Source organism: Python bivittatus, unplaced genomic scaffold (assembly GCF_059951505.1).
Source record: "Python bivittatus isolate LINGU-HERP-01145 unplaced genomic scaffold, Pbiv_v1 ctg000080_np1212, whole genome shotgun sequence".
Lineage (NCBI taxonomy): Eukaryota > Metazoa > Chordata > Lepidosauria > Squamata > Pythonidae > Python > Python bivittatus.
The window spans coordinates 45,437,981-45,456,266 of NW_028277035.1; the positions used below are offsets into that span (position 1 = coordinate 45,437,981).

An 18,286-nucleotide genomic window follows, 5' to 3' on the forward strand; every position below is an offset into this window, starting at 1 on the left:
GCTTTGTGATGATCTCATCTGTCACGTAACAGCCATCTTTTCGGGCACTTTAAGAGGACGTCATTCGTTGCTCCCGGAAGGCTGAAGGGGGACCAGGTTGGTGTTGGGAAGGTGGGAAGCGGGTCCCCGAATGTCCCCATTAGCCTGAGTGGAAAAATCGGGGCTTCGGTCTCTTTCCATTTTCCGTAGTTGGAAAGATGGGACCTCCAAAGAGTGGGATGGTTGTGATTTAAGAAGAAATAGGCACAAAATCATTCCCATATGCTTTATTTAAAAAAATAGCACCGAGGATTAAATCACCTGTACTTAATTCTAGGCGTGTGAAAGCGGATTGTGATTACTTCGTGGAAAGGGGAAGACACGTATAGTAGTACAAGTTTAGAGATTTATTTTACTTCCTCTGTTTTAGAACTGAGTTCCTTGTGTTAAAATAGGTCCTGAGACTAATATCTCTTTTAAATGAAGCCCTGCTTCTTTTTAACTGCATTTCATTTAACTTCATTCCTCACGTCCTCCTCTCGCTTCCTGCGCAAATCTAAGCCACGTTCTCAGAGTAGCGTCTCCTCCAGCCTGAGGCTTCCCTGAAGGCAAATGAAAAATAATATTCAAAGCTTTCATAGCACCCCCCAAAAATATTTTTTTGTTCAAGATTTTTGTTTAAATGTACATTTGTGTACATAATTCTGGAAAAGTTAGAAGAAGGAATGATAATTCCTTATTCGGCACCTGTTGGACTCATCAGTTATTATACTACACTTTGTGATCTTTTAGAGATTAAAGATTGAAGCTGGTGTGCATGACCAGAACTCTTCTTAAAAATGAGTGAACCAGAACTGTTGTTGGACTCCAATATTCGACTATGGGTGGTGCTTCCCATAGTCTTCATCACCTTCTTTGTGGGGATGATTCGTCACTATGTATCCATCCTTCTCCAGAGTGATAAAAAGCTCACTCAGGAACAAGTGTCTGACAGGTAAGAGGTGTCCTAAATGTTTGATTATTGTCCTTTAAATAATAATTATGATAATATACTATGGGATTGATTATAGTATATGCAGGAGGATCTAGAGCTGCTCAACAAGTACTTCTGTCATGTGCAGAAGATAGCATATATTATACTTTGTATTGGTTCTTGCGGTAGACATGTATATTTTATTTAGAAATCTGGGAGTATGCCTTGACCTTCTTTTGCTCCTAAGATACCCAAGTAGCAACATGGACTAGATTATGCCTAGTCTTGGTGATACGTGCCCTAGATGAGCCGCCTGCTGCTTACTCTACATGGTGCTGCTGCTGAAGAATCTCAAAAAAAATCTTCAGTTGGTCTAGCAAACATCAGCAAGATTTTATTTGGGAGCTTACAGCATCCATACTGGTTCCTACTTTGTTTCAAAGCACCAAGTAAGGTGGTATTTATTATGTTTAAAAAATCATCTTTGGCATGGACCCAGGATATCTTAATAATTGTTGCTTCCTACATGAGCTTGCCCCATTCTTTGAGAACTTCAGAGGAAGCTCTGGATTTTTACGTACAGGCTCATGACACAGCAGTGGTTTCTGTCTGGCTGCATCTAAATCATTGGACTTCTTGGTCTATTTATGAAGTAGTTAAATCTCAATGTTTGGATTAAAAATACGTATCATGATGATAATACATCAAACCCATTCTAAATGATTTTGGTACCGATTTAGAAAAAAAAAATATCCTGAGACAGACAAATGTATTATCCTTTTGATATTTTTGCCCTGTATAATTATTTTTGCCATATATAACAACAGCAAAAGATCCAAGAATGAATGATAGTGTTGATTTTTGTGGTGGGCATTTGCTTAGAAAGAGGTCTGTTTCAAATATGTGGTTTAAAGTCTGTTCATGCCAGATATAGGAAATGAATAAATCTAAAGCATGAGTGAGTTGGCAGTTTATCTTGGAAGATTGAGAGAAAATACTACATAAGAAGAGGCACAGAATGTTTTGTATAGACATGGAGTTGAAAGGTGGTTGCTGAATGCAGTAAAATCAAAATATAGTGTATGTGAAGCTTGCATGAGAATAAATAGAATGTCAGTGAATGGTTCAACACTGTCCAAAGTGTAAGATAAAGATGTATGATATCCTCTTTATTGTTTAATTTATACAGTATATGGATAAATATAGAAATAATGATTGTGGTGCCATTAGGAAATGTATCCCTTGGAGATGTGAATGTGTGTGCTTTTGTATGCAACAGCACAATGCTGTGTTGTAGGCTGAGAACCCAACTGATTTATAGCAAATGTTAAATACAGTGAAGGGGGGGGGGGCTGAACATTAATGTATTGAAGGCCAAAGTAATTGTGTTTGTCAGGGAAGATGAACAAATTAGCAAAAATGGTGAAAAAACAATATAAGAATTTGCATAACTTGGAATAATGTTTACAACAGATGTGGAAACTTAAGATGTATAAATACTGGTGGAAAGGTAGTAGTTGAATGTGGTCTGTTGCAAGGAATGAATGTTGAAATAAGCAAAAAATGGCTATGTATGCTTCTGCACACTTTGCTATGTGGAAGTGGAAGTTGGTATATCAGGAGAAACATGCAAGTAAATTGAATGTAGTGGGAATGGAGAATTTAAGAAGTGTAAGTAGTAAAATGAGAAGTGATAAGATGAAGAATGTATTGGTGTTGAATGAATGTAGACTGAATACAAAGCAAGTGACCAGTACAAAAGAAGTATGGTTGAGGTGGTTTGGTCACATAAAGAGAATGGATGGGGATCTATTGCAAAACAGATAAATGGAGGAAGAGTGAATGGGTTGAGATAAAGGAGAAGACTGATCAAGTTCTGATTGGATGGAGTTGATGCAGTCCTCACAAAGGGAGAAGTGAAACTTTAAGGAACAAAATATAGTGTATGAATCAGAGTATGGACACAATGGAAATAAGTACAGTTGGCCAGGATAGAAAAGTATGGAATGGAGAGATATAGTGAAGGGTGTTAATGTAAAGTGGCTGAACCTCCAGACTCCTGGAAGGAAAAATTGAACTTTATAGATTACATGGGTTTGTTTTATCTAGCAAACCCTACATTCCACAATAAGAACACTATCAGTTTTCAAGCATGAAGGTAGTAGTGGCATGGTTTGGGGACATATTGTTACCTCAGGACCTGGATGTTTTGCCATCACTGAAAGAAGCATGAATTCTCTTCATATCAGAGAATTTTGCAGGAGAATATCAGGCCATCTGCTTGTCAGCTGAAGCTGAAATATGAGCAGCATGCAGTAAGACAGTGATTCAAAACATATAAGACAATGAAAGAAAACAAATGTAATGTTTTGGAGTGGTCAGGTCAAGTTCTAGATGTAAATCCTATTGTGGCAGGACCAAAAATGAGCAATTAATGCTTGAAATCCTTAAATATTACTGAGTAGTTGCCATGGGCCAGTGGAATGATGTGAGAGAGAGGGATCACCAATTGTAGGAAGCTGTGCGGGGAGGAAAATGAAATGGAGGATCAAGGTTATCAGGAGGGAGGGGAGCACTCCTGGAGAGGTTACAGAGCAAGCAGTTCCTCAGCCCGCAGCAGGACCATGAGAATAGGAAGAAGCTGAGACTGGCTCCTCCCTAGAGTCTCACGGGGTATTTCCACTAGTTGCTTTAGCATAAGTTTAGTCTGGCGAGATTCTGTCTATTAGGTGCAAGCTAATAAAGGAACCAAACTGGACTGGACCGCCTCGTTGTCGTTCTTGGACTGGGCCTGACATCTTTTAGCTGCAGTTGTTACTGCAGCTAAAGAAAGTGCAAACAATTCCTATTTCCTCGTGGCTCATTTCAAGTTGAATAACTTTGTTTGTAAAATAAATAAAACAGGAACCAAACTTCATTGTTATTTGTTCCTTTATGTATCAGTAAGAATCCATATATGATTTGATTTCCACAAAATAGCAGATTGATTCATAGCTGTTAAGCTCTACCTTTGAATGTTTATGGATTGTGTTATCTTAAACATAAAACATTACTGTGTATGGAAGATGCATTTCGTGAAGGCATTATCAAAGGTAAATATAAAACATTGTTCGACAATACAGTATGAGCATAAGGGAAGGAAGTAATTCTCAGATAACACACTGATTGTGAAATCTTGCTCAAGGCATGTCAATCTTTTCAAACTAATGTTATTTTGTAAATGAAAAACAGCATTGTTACTGGCATTAAGATGTTTTCCCATAGTTTGCCCAAATGTAACATACACAAGTGTATCTTTTTGCTGATTTCCTGTTTCCTTTCCTATTTTATGTAATGGCCTTGTTTTATTTCAGCCAAGTTCTCATTCGAAGTAGAGTCCTCAGAGAAAATGGGAAGTACATTCCAAAGCAGGTATGTTTCCATGTGTTAGAGATACCTGTATGTGACATTATTATGTGTTGAAATTAAAGGCTATTAAGTATGTTTGCTTGATTGACTAAGCCAGATATGTCACTAACAATAATTGTACTAACTGTGGTTCCTGTGTGAGATGACATGACAAATCCAGCCAACTCCAGTTCACCAGTTGTTGTCCATGTTAGCCAGTGTTCCAGCATCATTGTCGTAGGTAGCTGGCTATCATTACCAGGATTACTACTATTTTTCCTTTTTTTTTTTCAGTGTTGACATGTTAGTAAAAACTCCTCAGTAGTCCAATGGAAGTCAGAGCTTTCCTGCATGGGATATTAAGCTTCTCTCCCACCTTTTCGATATACTTTCATATTGAACTACCTGCGAGGGGTGAAAACAAAACCTGGATCATCAGAAATGTTGCATCTAAAACAGCCTCATTTTGTGACCACTCCTGTCTCTTGGCTTTATATCTAGAGACCAGAAGGAAAGTTAACCATTGATTCAGATCCTTCACCTTGATCAACCAGTATAGATTTGGAGAACTTGTAGAGCCATAATTTGGTAAATCAACCATTTACAAATCAGGGGTACAAACTGAGTATAAGGAAATTTGCCTTAGCCACAGTTGAGTCCACGATTGATGTTTGGAAGTAGTGCAAGACCTAATTATGGTGTAGCTTATTATATCTTGCAAACTAAGTACAAGAAAAAGGATAAACTTGATTTCTTTGAGATTATTCCTAGAACATCAAGTCTCAGGAAGGTAAGTACACTTAGGTACATTTGAAAGGCAGAACATTTCTATTATGAATACGCACATTCAAGCCCACAGAGCAATCACTTCTGACATTTGCTAATATAAAATGCTGAACTATCAAAAGTAGAAATCAGGAAGACTCTCCATACTGTTGTAGCTGGTGCCATTTCTGAATGAAGAACCCAATGATGTAGTACTGTAGGCCTTTTGTAAACTGAGGTTGTTTATAAGTTAGTTACATTGTTACTAAATGAAGAACTGGGAACATGATATATCATGAAAGATATACTCAGCTGCTTCTTTTGTTTATTCTGTGTATAAAGTGAGTGTCAAAATAATATCAATATCAAGAAGAAGAAAATAACTGTGAACTTATGTAATGAGGTGATGTTGAGAACTATGGAGGTGGCCTTTAAGTCCAAGAAACAGCCTTTGGGATAGGCCAGATCAAGAAACAGACTCACAAGCCTGTCTGGAAGTATACTTTATTGATATAGGTTCTAGTAATATAAATCTTGAAAGCCTGACTGAGTTTCCCCCTCCCTCTCTTTTATATGCTAGTAAATTAGGGAGGAGTCAGTCTTGGCTTCTTTTTCCCTCTGTTTCCTGGGCTTAAAGCATGTTTTTGCAACTATCATCTTTGCCTTATTTCTCCAAGATAATCTCCTTAGCACTCTACAGATGAAGGGCTTTCTGTTGTTTTTATTCAAAACTGAGCATATAATGATGTTGTTCTTTCCTATGAAATGTATATGCCCAGGGTACGTATGTACATATTCATCACGCTTTCCCTTTCTTCAAAGCACAGAAAAGGAGTACGATATCATGCACAAATAAATTAAAGCCACAGTGCACTTCCCAATTTGTGCTCACTTTCAGCTCTTTTATTCTTTTAATCACTGTTATGATCAAGTAATCCCCCTGCAGTTTTTGCATTCATTTGTGCAACCTTTCTTTTGGTATATGGAAACAATAACAGCATTATTCTTGACACCCATGTTACACAAGGTACAGAACCACTCTTTAAGCACTCTTTTAACATTTTGCCAATTATACCATCTACACCTACAGCCTTACCGTTATTCAACTTTCTCACATTTATGACCTCTTTTCATTAATTTTTATGCATTTCTTTCAGTTCTACAATTTTATTTTTCTGGAGGTTCCTTTAACCCTTTTCATCCACTTCCATTTTTTAAAAATTTTTATTACTGTGCATTTTTTAACCATCCCTTACTTTTTTTTTTGTAGCTTTCTTCCTTTCTGTATACATGTTATGTAACATTTTCTCTCATCCTCATGTCTGCAGCAATTATTCTCTTATATCCAGTTTTCTTTATCCACAGGTCTTTCACTTCTTCATTCCAGCAAGTATTCATACTTCCTATTAGCATTACTACACACACTTCTTGTCATTCTATAACATAGTTTTATAACCTTTCCCTTACATCCACTTTCTGGTCATTCTGTTGGGAGATTACCTAGTCATTGATAAATGTTGTCTTTTTTCTTTCAGTCCTTTCTGACACGGAAATATTATTTCAATAATCCTGACGATGGGTTCTTTAAGAAAACTAAAAGAAAGGTAGTGCCTCCTTCCCCAATGACGGGTATGTAAGAAGCCTTCCTGAAAGAGTTTTATTAATAATATTAGAAACTTCTAGTTTTGTTTCATGCTTAGAAATAGCTACCAAATTTGATGGCTGATATATTTAGAAAAATAAACCAAGCTAGATATTTTGCATGATAAGTCTTTCTTTCTGCTTCAGTTCTTGAAAATCCTGCAAGATCATGTGAAGAAGTGTAGTTTCCCTTTATTCATAATATACCTCTCTTCAAAACAACATATAATATTAGAGCCCAGAACACTTAAAAATAACGTGTATGGTTGCATGGCTCAGTAACTTACATTGTGATTATGCTTTCTATGTTAACCAGACACTGACTATGGTTAGATTATGATTTAGGCAGACCATTTTATATATAGTCTGAAACTAGGTTTTTTTTTACAGTGACATACTTCAGCCACAGTCCAGAGTATTGTCGGAGCTTGGCATTCTGGTTTGCTGGTTCCCAAGCAGCCCATGTTGTCCTACCAGACAGAGAGGCTGCTCTCTGGAGTAGATGCAAAATGGAGCCATTCCATCAACAGCATCTCTGCCATTCTGGATTTCCACACATTCAGAGAATTAACTTGAGTCCTGATTAATTGAACAATCCTTTAGGCATGAGATTCTGACCTCAATTGGCCACCATATTTTTTTTCCTATTAATTCAAAACTTAAATGAATAGAACAGTAAATGATGGGGATAGCTAACCTCCAGAACAGAGTTGCTGGGCCTCTGCTTCAGAGTAGTGAAGTAGTCTATAGGATTGGCAGGGTAGTCAATGTGGCTAATGCTGAGTTAAGCTCATTATTTCACACAGATGTAGTCACTGTCTTTTGTTTGAACTTCCCTCTAATTGTCATGAAAGAATAACATGTTCCAGGCTCTTGTCAGCATAATGGTTGCAATTTCAGATTCTGATCCTAACAATTAAGAGTTTGCTACTGTTTACTGTTTTAAAAGATACTTTGTCCCCTTCATGTCCTTAAAATGAAAGACAATTAAAAAGAACAACTGAGATCTACTAATTTATATGCATTTTAAGATTATTCATACATCACTTCTTATTTTTAAATTGAAATGAAGTTTAAAGTAATTATAAATGTTTAGGATAAAAACAAAAAAAGAAAAAAGAACAATCACTCATTAATTTTAGTGAAATAAATTCACTAACCTCCCCTGCCCCTCTCCACCTTGACCAAAATATTAGGAGGAAATGCTGTTTATAAAAGGTACTGAAAACTCCTCAGTGTTCGGTGTGGTGTTCCAGAAATGTCTCTTAAGAGATATTGACAATATTGACAAGAAGAGTAGAGTATAGATAGGCCTAAACACCATAGTCATTCTCAAAAAGCAAATATTAATAGTATTTAATTATTTGATTTTTATCCTACATTTCATTCAGGACCTCAAGACAGTGTACATCGCACTTCCTTCATTTATTTTTCTCTCACATAACAACTCTGTGGGGTAGAATGTCCTGAGAGAGTGACTGATCCAAAGTCAACCAGTGACCTTCTGTGGGTGAGGGTGGACTACTCTTTAACTACTATACCACACTGGCTTACTAAATGAAGATTTATGTCAGGGTGATCTGTTGTTTCATTTTGGTTTTTACATTAATATTCAAAGCTTTCCAGAAATCCAGCATTGGAGGCAAACTGTTATATATTCACTTGAACTTTTGCTTGCCTTGCAGATCCTACCATGCTGACAGATATGATGAAGGGGAATGTAACAAATGTGTTACCTATGATTCTGATTGGTGGTTGGATCAACATGACCTTCTCAGGATTTGTCACAAGTGAGTGTCAGTCTACAGTTTTAAACCTACGCAGTCAGGAATCCTTGAATTCTTTGGCGTGCAGAAGTAGCTTTCTAGAGATCTTCTAAGATGCAGGGGACTCAATTTTTTATTGACAAAGTACCATCATATCAGTGTCAACTCTTAGGGACCACGTAGATAGATTTTCTCCATGTTGATCAATCTCTAACCTGGTCCTTCTGCTCTTCCAGCGGTGCACCTATTGCCACTGTAATTGAATCCATCCACCTTCCTGCTGTCTTCCTCTTCTTCTCTTTCCTTCCACCCTTCCTAGCATTAGAGCCTTCTCCAAAGAGCTAGTCTTCACATAATGTATCTGAAGTAGGATAATTTGAGCATTTGGGCCTACAGTGAAAATTCTGGTTTGATTTATTCGATGATCCATTTGTTTGTTTTCTTGGCTATGGGAGCCTTGTACAAGTCATCATTTGTTATCTTCAGTTTTCTGTCTCTGAAAAGAAAATAGCAACTTACACTGAAACTGCTGTGTGGCTTAGAACATGGACTCAGTACATATGAGGAATGATGTTCTTTCTTTTGGAAGTGATTGTTCCTTTTGAAGTATGTGTTACCCTATTTACCTTGCTATTCTCGTTTGCCAGTACTGGACACTAGTCCAAATGCTTCTGCTTTGTTCTTGTGTTCAGTTGCACTTTTCATAATGGTGTTTGTGCAGCGCTTGTTTAGTTTATTCGGTTTTGTTTTCCGAATGATTTACTTTGCGCTCAGAGTGTGTTTCCTCTGCTTACTCTTTTTCTCACATTTTTCCTGCCTTTTGTTTTTTTCACTTCTTCAGCTCCCCATTCTTTTTGTTGTTCAGTTCTTGAAAGTTCTGTTTTAAGCACCTTATCATAATATCTCCTTGTAAGTGTTCTTTTATAAAGCATTGGGCCGTACAGAATTGTTCTGTTTTGAACAGACTTTTTTTTTTTTCACTTTTGCAGCAAAAGTCCCCTTTCCGCTGACATTGCGTTTTAAACCAATGCTACAACAGGGTATTGAATTGCTTACTTTGGATGCATCTTGGTAAGAGCTTTTCATTATCCAACCTTATCTGAAGTGGATCTTGTACACAGGCACTCTTATTATTTAAATAACACCTAATTTCTTTGATTTATTAGGGTAAGCTCAGCTTCTTGGTATTTTTTAAATGTATTTGGACTGAGAAGCATTTATACCCTCATTCTTGGCCAAGATAATGGTAAGTTATTTTCTGTTCATTTAAATTAAACATTTGTTTGATAAAGAGACAGGAGAAAATTCAAGTCAGACGTAACTACTGTTTCCTCAGAAAAATACTAAACTGTTATCTTTTGAATGAGTCATAACCCTGGCATAAATTATATCCATTCAAGGAAATATTTGCTTGTGGCTTTAATTCAAAAGGAGGGTGAAACCTGATGTGTACATATTATACAATTTGGAACTCATAATAACTAGTATTTTTCTCTCCTAAAATGGTTTCTGGCTGCTGACTCTGTTTATTTGAAATAATTTTAGTGTTATGAGTGCTAATCAAATTGCTCATCTTAGTATCCTCTGCAAATTAAAATGTACTTCTTTAGCACTAGCTAGGTGTAAAGCTTTTTGTCTTCAGTTTAATGCTGAAGAAACTGAGCCTGTTGGCTTCACAAGCTTGTTTGTACCTAATTTGCAGAACGCTGGAAGGATATTTTGTTGTTACTTACGGAGATGAATGCTGGTTCATCACTTTCCAAAACGTCTCTTGTAGAGTGTATTATAATCACTTTTTTTTCATATTTGTAGCTGCTGATCAGTCCAGAGTAATGCAGGAGCAGATGACAGGAGCAGCCATGGCCATGCCTGCAGATACTAATAAAGCATTCAAGGTACAAGACTTGTTTCCACTGCTGAAATAAGCTCTTCAAATCATAGGTAGTATTTCCCTGAATCTACAAAGGGAAATGGTTTTAAAGCAAGAATAGCTGCAGAGCATGCTAATCTGGAATTCATGGTAGGAATGCTTACTAAATAATTCTCTAGAAGAGTGTTCCTTCTTGAACTTTTTTCTCTGAGGATCCCTTCCCACTTTTAAAAATTATGGAGGATCCCAAAAGAGCCTTTCTTTGTATGGGTTATATTTATCAATATTTACCGTATTAAAAATTAAAATGGACACATTTGTTGCTGCTGCATATCATGATTGTTTGATGGGATTTTAATATTGTATTATTTTTCAACGTAGGCTGGCAAATAATTTTGATTTCACGGACCACTAAGAGGGTCTTGGGGAAACTTTGAGAAACACTGCTCTAGAAAATAATGAGATTGAAAATCTGTATTCACATCTAATATTTTTGAATTATACTGAAGTTCTTTGGAAATGTATTGTTGAATTGTCAGTGAAAAGGCCATTAGCATGAACAAACTGCTTATGACTTTAGCATGTATCAGTATATCCAGTTAATTCAGAGCAGCAGTGAAGTTCAACAAACTTGGTCAGTGCTTTGGAGACTTTGGGCAGAAATTCATATGATTAAATTCATTTAAGTTGTGGACACAATGGAAATATGAGGAATTTATTTGGTAATCTACAGAATTAGTTGGCTCAGTGTCTAGCTTTATTGAGAGAAAACAACATAGAAGTCCCTGTGCATCTTCTTCGGAGAGGTTGTGTTTCTTAGTTAAAAGTGACATGTTATGCAAAATATGGCTATGGTTATAACATGTTAAGCATTAGCACCAACAGACATATTGCTCAGGAAGAGGGCTGGTGAGGTGTTCAGACAGTTGTTAGGTATGAGGAGCTTTCCCCCCTGCACCTCTTATTCTCCAGAGCTTAATTCCCCCTCCCCCACCACACACATGCATCTTGTAGAAGCAAGTTAATCATGCATCTATGCCCAAACTGCCCAGATCTTCACTCCTTGCCTACCTTTCAGTCATAAGCCCCAGGCTGCTGATGTAAAATTCACAAACTAAACTAATAGGAATAAACTAAGACGTGATATTGAACAAGACTTCTCAATACATTTCAAAAGAGTTGATGATACTCTGCTGGTCCTATCAGTGCTCTTTCCTTACCATTACAGACAGAATGGGAGGCTCTAGAACTGACAGACCATCAGTGGGCATTGGAGGATGTTGAGGAAGAACTCATGGCTAAAGATCTCCGCTTTGAAGGCATGTTCAAGGAAGAATTGCAGACATCCATGTTCTGAGCATCTTCATTTGGCTGGCATTAAATCAGTTATGTTTAATATCTGAAGTGTGTTCTTATTGATGACCAGAATAAATCTGATCAGAATTTCGGTGAGTTATGTAGCTGCAGGCAAAAAGTCTTGCTTCAAGGACCTCTTCTGAGACTTTAGCTGATGTCTTCTGAGTCATATTAGCACTCTTGCTGATAGTTCTTCATAGGTCAAACATAAACTACTAAACTTGTAGCCCAAGCCAAACTTATTGGAAGAAGAATTTATATGTTGTAGACAACTGGAAATGTGTTTTGGGTTCAACACACTGCTGCTGTACCTGTTAAATGTCACAGTGTTTCCCAAAAGATTGGTATAGGATTTAACCCTGAAGCCTCTTTGACAGCTAGCACTTAGCCCCACTACATTTGAGAAACTACCTATCCTTAAAGACTTGAATTTAGGTGGAAGGAGTGTGCAAGTGTTCTCTCTGCTTGCTGCCATTTGGTTATCCAGATACTCAAGTTACTAGAAAGTCTTGGACCTTGGCTAAGAGCTGGATAGAGTGTCACCTTTTGCTTTCTAGTTTTTCTCCTGTCACCTAGGTAAACACAGTAACTGAATCTGTTACCAAAATGGAAAGTAAATAAGTTTCACTGTATTAGATATCACCGTCTAGAATAACTTATGGTTAGATTTTAATTTTAGAATGACTGGAATGTTAGTAGAATATGGATTGGAACCAGATTAATTCTTTCTTTTTTTTTAATTGAGATATGTTTTTGATGGATTTTAGATCTATTGAAAACAGGCTTGAGATCTTAAACTAATCCTTTCTTAAGGCACAAGCATTTAAAGTTTCAACATGTGTATGACCTAAGATTCTTTATGAATTGTGTTCATAGCTTTGGGGTAGGGAGTCTTGTATGTATAATCAAGACAATGGACATTCCTGAAATTGATTAAATAAAGTTCTTTAGTTACCAGCCAAAAGCAGTATGTGGCTGTGGCTCAGTTGTCAAACTGTGACACTAAAGTAGCAGTGCATTAAAAGACCAGTTAAGCTTTTTTTTAACAGTGTGGTGTTTGTATTTCAAATATTTCATGTTACAACTTTTCAGAGCATCATTGGCCTTGATCTACCCTTGATAAGTCTACAGTTTCAAGAATTCCCCAGCTAGTGAGACCTTTTCTGAGAATCCTGAGAATTGAAGTCTATGCACTTGAGTTATGCTATATTGTGGTTCTGTGTATACGCAGAATAACAACAAACAGTTCGTTACAGCGGTGAAACAGCAGTGCTATAGCAATTAAAACAAATAAGCCCAAGATCTACATTGTCCCAATGGCAACCTGTGGAGATGCATGTTTCATTTAATAAGATTCCCATCCTCTTTCTCTCTGTCACAAACAAAAAATAGGAATGAGAAGAAAACGGATCTCTTTTCCTTGTTCCTTAATTCTACCCAATAAGTTAAGCACCTGAGGGAGGGGGAATTATGAAGAAAGTGAGGTTTAAGCTTCTCCTCTCAGACTGTTCAGCTCAATGGAAACACTGCTTCAAAACACTACAGGTAACATCTTGAGTTGTTGGTTCTGATGCTGGGGGATGGGGGTTTGGACATGGCCTGCAGACCAGATGTTTCCCATTGCTGTCTTAGAGGGGGAAGATGTGTATGCTGCTCTGCAGCTAGCTATGTCAGCGAAGCCTACGTGAGTATCCCTGTGCTTTGTTTCTTCCGCTGTAGGCAGAGTCTCTGGGTTTCAGATTTGTGAGCTTAATTCTGTCTCATACATGAAGATAATTTATTCAGTAATTAAGATGATGAAAATGGCTTATTTTTTTTAATTTCAGGGCATCCAACTTTACCCACTTTAGGTTTGTTTTATTTTATGCAAATGCTCAGCAGCAATGTCACTTGTTTTGTATCACAGTGCCATTTCCCCATAAAGAAAGAAAAGAAAACCCTCCCCATATCATAACTTGAAAAACATCCATTAACTCTTTTTTTTCACTGCATATCTGGGTTGATGTGTACAGCTATTTGTCTATTCCACGTTCATGGCAAATAACTCTTTAAGGTGCACTTTAGTAGTACTGGTACACATTTTTCTATAGAATATATAAAGTAATTCATACTATGCTAGGTAGTGTGCTCATATCAAATGATTTAAGGGACAGCTGGAAAAAAGTGGCATTCTAAGCTTGAATATTTATTGAGATATAGTAAATATATCTATAAATCATCTGAGGTACAGATAATTATCTGATATTAAATTTCCATTTTCCCCTTAACTACAGTATTATTGCATCACCTTCTCATATTAGTAAGTTTTATAAATAGAAGCCAGTTTGGTTTTAATACAGATGAAAAATGGAGGCCTTTGCCATGTATGAAGGGTGATACATCACAAGGAGACAGTGGCAACAGTTGCCAATGATGCACAGAACTAGAAGCAGAGCTATAGGTAATACATCACATACAGCATTCTCTATGTCATCCCATACAAAATTAGGTAGAGGAGGGCCATTTTCCCATTATGGATGCGGATAACCCTAGAATTACGTGTAGCTCTAGGACATTTGTTTGTTTACTAGAGACTTGTAGACATATTTTAATATAACAATGTTTCCAGTTATATTATGCAAATATTTGTATATGTTCCTTACAAAACTGGACCATGGTTCCTTATTTTAATCGGTGACAATATTTATGCACTTATGCATGGCCTAATTTTGATAAAGACAAAATAGATCATGCCTAAGTACATAAGTATTTTGCCAACCATCCTCTCCTGATAAAGAGCACCCTGCTGCCTACTGTTTTTTCCATGGCCAATAACAGTATTGGTAAACAGTATTTACTCCAAATCATGGAGTAAATCATCAGTTCTAGATGCACAAGGCCCTACCGTTTATGAATCTTCAGATACAAGAAATAAATAGATTTCATTCCACCACAGTCAATTTTAACTGTTACTAGTGGTTATCTATATTGTGTTTCCTTCTGTGAAATTCATCCCATGATTCAGGTCTTATTTTTTCTGACTCTAAAGACATAAATGTTTGCTGCTTGGCAAATACTTGGAAGCAACCATGACAAAGTAATTATGTCACAGGCTGGCTTATCTTCTTTGTAATGGAAACCTTGTACCTTGAAGGGCAAAGAATAAACAGCTACTGATTTAGCTACTGTTCATTATCCTACTGAGAAGAAAAAGGGAATTCCACGCAATATTGTAAATCACTTACTTTAATAGCACATCCTGCAACAGTTAGGATTGCTTGCCAAATTTTCCATGGTTTAAAAATTCTACTACCAAATCTGAAAAATAGTTCACACTTTACACCACCCGCCTAGTGCAGCTGGTGCAAGGTGGAGCTGTTTAATCTGTATTCCTCTTCCATATCCAGCAAGGTTTCAATAATAGCTTCATCTTCTGGGCTGTGTTCTAGGACTTTTCTGAAACTGTTCCTCTCACCCACATGGACAGTTGAGGAGTCATCTACAGAAAGAAAAAGTACATAGGAGTCTAGAGATTTGCTCCAGTTCCTTCAAAGCATCAGAAGGATGTTTTCCTTTGGCCATATTCCCATGTTCTTTTGGTTGTAATCACAAAAATACAGTATATCAATCTTTCCCCCCCAAAATCTGCTCAGTCTGAGAAGAGAAGAGTTTCAACTTGAATTCCAATTGTCCAAATCTCAGAACATAATCAAAATTGCTTCTGCCTAAGCCAATCATTTATATTTGGTCTTCGTTCTTTTTCTTAACTATTATAATAACTCTTCTCACATCTATTCTAGTAGTATTTTCTACTTCACGAATGGGTGGGATATGTTCTGAATGTTTGCAGGTTTGTGAGAAGCTGATGAACTAGAAGCAAGGATCTACAAAAGCAATGATGGAAGCAGAAGCGTCTAAAGGAGTATGCCTTCCCATCACTTATTTCTGTCTTCCCACTGCTAAGGCTATGCTTTTCAAGACAATGCAAAGCTAGGCATTGCTACTTTTCAGAGCATGGCTTTTTCTTGAAATTACTCGCCTTGCATTCATTCTTGTAATTGTCGACATCCATATTAAAACAATATAAATTGATAAATCTGCAGATGCCTAATTCAGCACAAAATGAAAATATCTCAGCTTAACTGCAGAAAAACCGATGCACACATTCTTATTGCTTCTCTAAGCATGCAGTGCTAATGCCCTCCATAGAACCAATTTAAAAAGCTATGGAACAGGGTAGGTATCACTTACCAGCAGACACATCTTCATGATCCTTTGGATTCTCTGGAGGAACATCGCAGGAAATTATGCTTGTTTCTGACTTCATGGATCTTTCATCAGTTTTGCTGAACAGCATAAAAACACCTTAACTGAATACTAGACCAGGCAACTCCCCATTGTAAAAGAAACATTTGCAAACAATTCATTTAGTGTAGCTATTTTTATACATTAAGGCATAAGCCCATTTAATTGTTACACCTTTGTGGATAGTAAGGTGCAAATATGTCTTCATAAGCACTTTCCCAAACTGCTTTTTTGATACCTTTTTTTTTTTTAGTTTTTCCCTAATATTTTTATATACAATTTTTAAGACCTGCATCACTTTACCCAAAAAAGCTTTTAAAAAATAATTGTTTCTTAGTTTGACTTTGAGACTGGTCATTGTGAATTCTACTGATCTGTATTTAAATACAAACCAAACAACCTTTCCCCTACCCCTTTACCATAATGCTATGCAAGCAAGGACCTATTTTTTTTAATGTACAGTTTGCTCTTCAGCTAACAATCATGATCAAGGCAGCTAATAAATAAAAATACCAGTAAAACATGCAATTATAATTGATACATAAAGACAAGTTATTTAAAAAGATTGTGCCATTTATTTAGGGGCCTTTTGATGTCATCCTTTTTCATGCTACCACTAACTGCCAAATGATGGGCAGGATCAATTCCATCTTGTGTGCTAAGGATGTCCACATCTCACAGAATAAGGACCGTTGATTCAGAAGACTGGACATTTTCACCTCCGTGGAGCAAGAGCACATGCTGTAAGTCTTGGGCTCAGCCTGTCCCTTTCCTTAAGGATGTCTTGCAAAGCCTACCTTCACAAAATAGCATCTAACTAGCAACTGAGATTTCATCTGGAAACTGATACAAGTTCATCCTATTTCAGTTTACAAACTGGCTTCAAAGCCAAAGCCCTGACTGAATAAAAATGTATTTGCCTGCTGGTAGAAGGAGACCAAAGATGGAGTTTACTCATTTTCTCTTGCCAATAAGTTCCAAAGTGGATGAGCTGAGTGAGATAGCATATTTTGACCAGCAAATTATTAGCTGATTATATATAGGTTTTGGTTTTGGTTTGCTTTTGCTTTTGCTTTTTTTTTTTACCATTTGAGCACTTTGGGCACCAAAATGCCTGGAGTCAGCTCCAGCATCTACCCTGTTCTTGACTAGCAGGAACCAAAGTCAACAGCCATGAAAACTAAAGTTCAGGTGCTGCTCAAAATACACAAATCAAGCCTGTGAGAACAAAGCATACCTTGCATGTCCTTTCTTCCACCTCTCGCTGTCGTCTAGGCTGATAAAATACTGCTTGTCAGCCATAAAGATTGGTGGGTGCAGCCATGTATTTTCCTTGCTCATCAGCGGTTCCCGTTTGGTACATGGAATAGTGGAGGTTACAGTCACTGGAAAGAGATTTGGCCTGAGGAGGGGATTCTCTTTTTCAGGAGGAGAAGAGACCGCTGAAGATGGCTGGGGGCAATACACAGTAGAAGATATTACCTCTCCCTTAGGATTAAAGATATTTGCGTTAGGGGGTGTAGAAAGCTGCACTATTGGCAGATCAGAGTCCTGGTTGTTGCTGGAATCTTGGGAAGAAAGGAAAGGAATGGAGAGATCTTCCATTGCTCGGTCAATAGCTGCTGCTAGCTCCTTACGGCACCTACTTAACTTTTCAGACATCTCACCTGAAAGGGAAAAATACCTAATTGTCTGGAAGTTTGATTGCTTATAGAAAAATGTAACTGGAGCAAACATGGAAATAGTTAAAGGTAATACTCTGCCAGTCCCTCCTAAAACTTGTAGACAGGTACTCCTTTGGTTGGTCATTCATCTCTGAATATAAAATTGGGAAGATTTGCACCTCACACTAAGCCATGGCTTTCAGCACAATAAGCCAACTCACTGGCTTTGTGAGATGGGCAGTTATATAAATTAGACAAATAAACAGACAAACCAAAGCATTTGGTCAAAGACAATGTGAGGGTATTTTAGCCTAAATGCACCCTGCATTTGGACATGAAAGAGACACTATTTGGGGCTTGTGCAAACCAGACTTTATAACGTACAGGCTGTGAAAGTTGCAACATCTGATTTATGAAAATCCAGATAACGGCAATTTTGGGACCATCTGATATGGTAACCTTCAAACCTTGATGAAACAGTGGCAGTGCATTGTTAGCCAAGCTTTTTGGCTTAATTCTCATCTAACCATAGTCATACTGTTGCCTGGAATTGTAAGCTTCGTTATTAGCTTTTTTAAAAAAGGTGATATTAGCATTTTAG

General features: G+C 37.2%; 2 protein-coding genes across 2 annotated transcripts; one reads left to right on the plus strand and one right to left on the minus strand.

Moving 5' to 3' along the window:
* The first annotated feature begins 13 nt into the window (after window positions 1-13).
* On the plus strand, window positions 14-11,775 carry EMC3 (ER membrane protein complex subunit 3). The gene is made up of 9 exons (XM_007425802.3): window positions 14-96; window positions 772-973; window positions 4,306-4,363; window positions 6,640-6,733; window positions 8,431-8,535; window positions 9,501-9,582; window positions 9,678-9,757; window positions 10,324-10,406; window positions 11,610-11,775. The coding sequence occupies exons 2-9, from the start codon at window positions 819-821 to the stop codon at window positions 11,736-11,738; spliced, it is 786 nt and encodes a 261-aa protein (XP_007425864.1). The 5' UTR covers window positions 14-96; window positions 772-818; the 3' UTR covers window positions 11,739-11,775.
* Window positions 11,776-15,055: 3,280 nt separating this feature from the next.
* On the minus strand, window positions 15,056-17,683 carry CUNH3orf62 (chromosome unknown C3orf62 homolog). The gene is made up of 3 exons (XM_088133989.1): window positions 17,259-17,683; window positions 15,968-16,062; window positions 15,056-15,215 (listed from the first exon to the last, which is right to left on the minus strand). The coding sequence occupies exons 1-3, from the start codon at window positions 17,681-17,683 to the stop codon at window positions 15,067-15,069; spliced, it is 669 nt and encodes a 222-aa protein (XP_087990115.1). The 3' UTR covers window positions 15,056-15,066.
* Between the last annotated feature and the right edge of the window lie 603 nt (window positions 17,684-18,286).

Coding starts and splice junctions, on each gene's coding strand:
- EMC3 (XM_007425802.3), top strand. CDS start 819: ATGAGTGAACCAGAACTGTTGTTGGACTCCAATATTCGACTATGGGTG. Junction 974..4,305: donor CAGGAACAAGTGTCTGACAG/GTAAGAGGTGTC, acceptor GTTTTATTTCAG/CCAAGTTCTCATTCGAAGTA. Junction 9,758..10,323: donor CATTCTTGGCCAAGATAATG/GTAAGTTATTTT, acceptor TCATATTTGTAG/CTGCTGATCAGTCCAGAGTA.
- CUNH3orf62 (XM_088133989.1), bottom strand. CDS start 17,683: ATGTCTGAAAAGTTAAGTAGGTGCCGTAAGGAGCTAGCAGCAGCTATT. Junction 16,063..17,258: donor TGGAAGAAAGGACATGCAAG/GTATGCTTTGTT, acceptor TATGCTGTTCAG/CAAAACTGATGAAAGATCCA. Junction 15,216..15,967: donor TCATGAAGATGTGTCTGCTG/GTAAGTGATACC, acceptor TTCTTTCTGTAG/ATGACTCCTCAACTGTCCAT.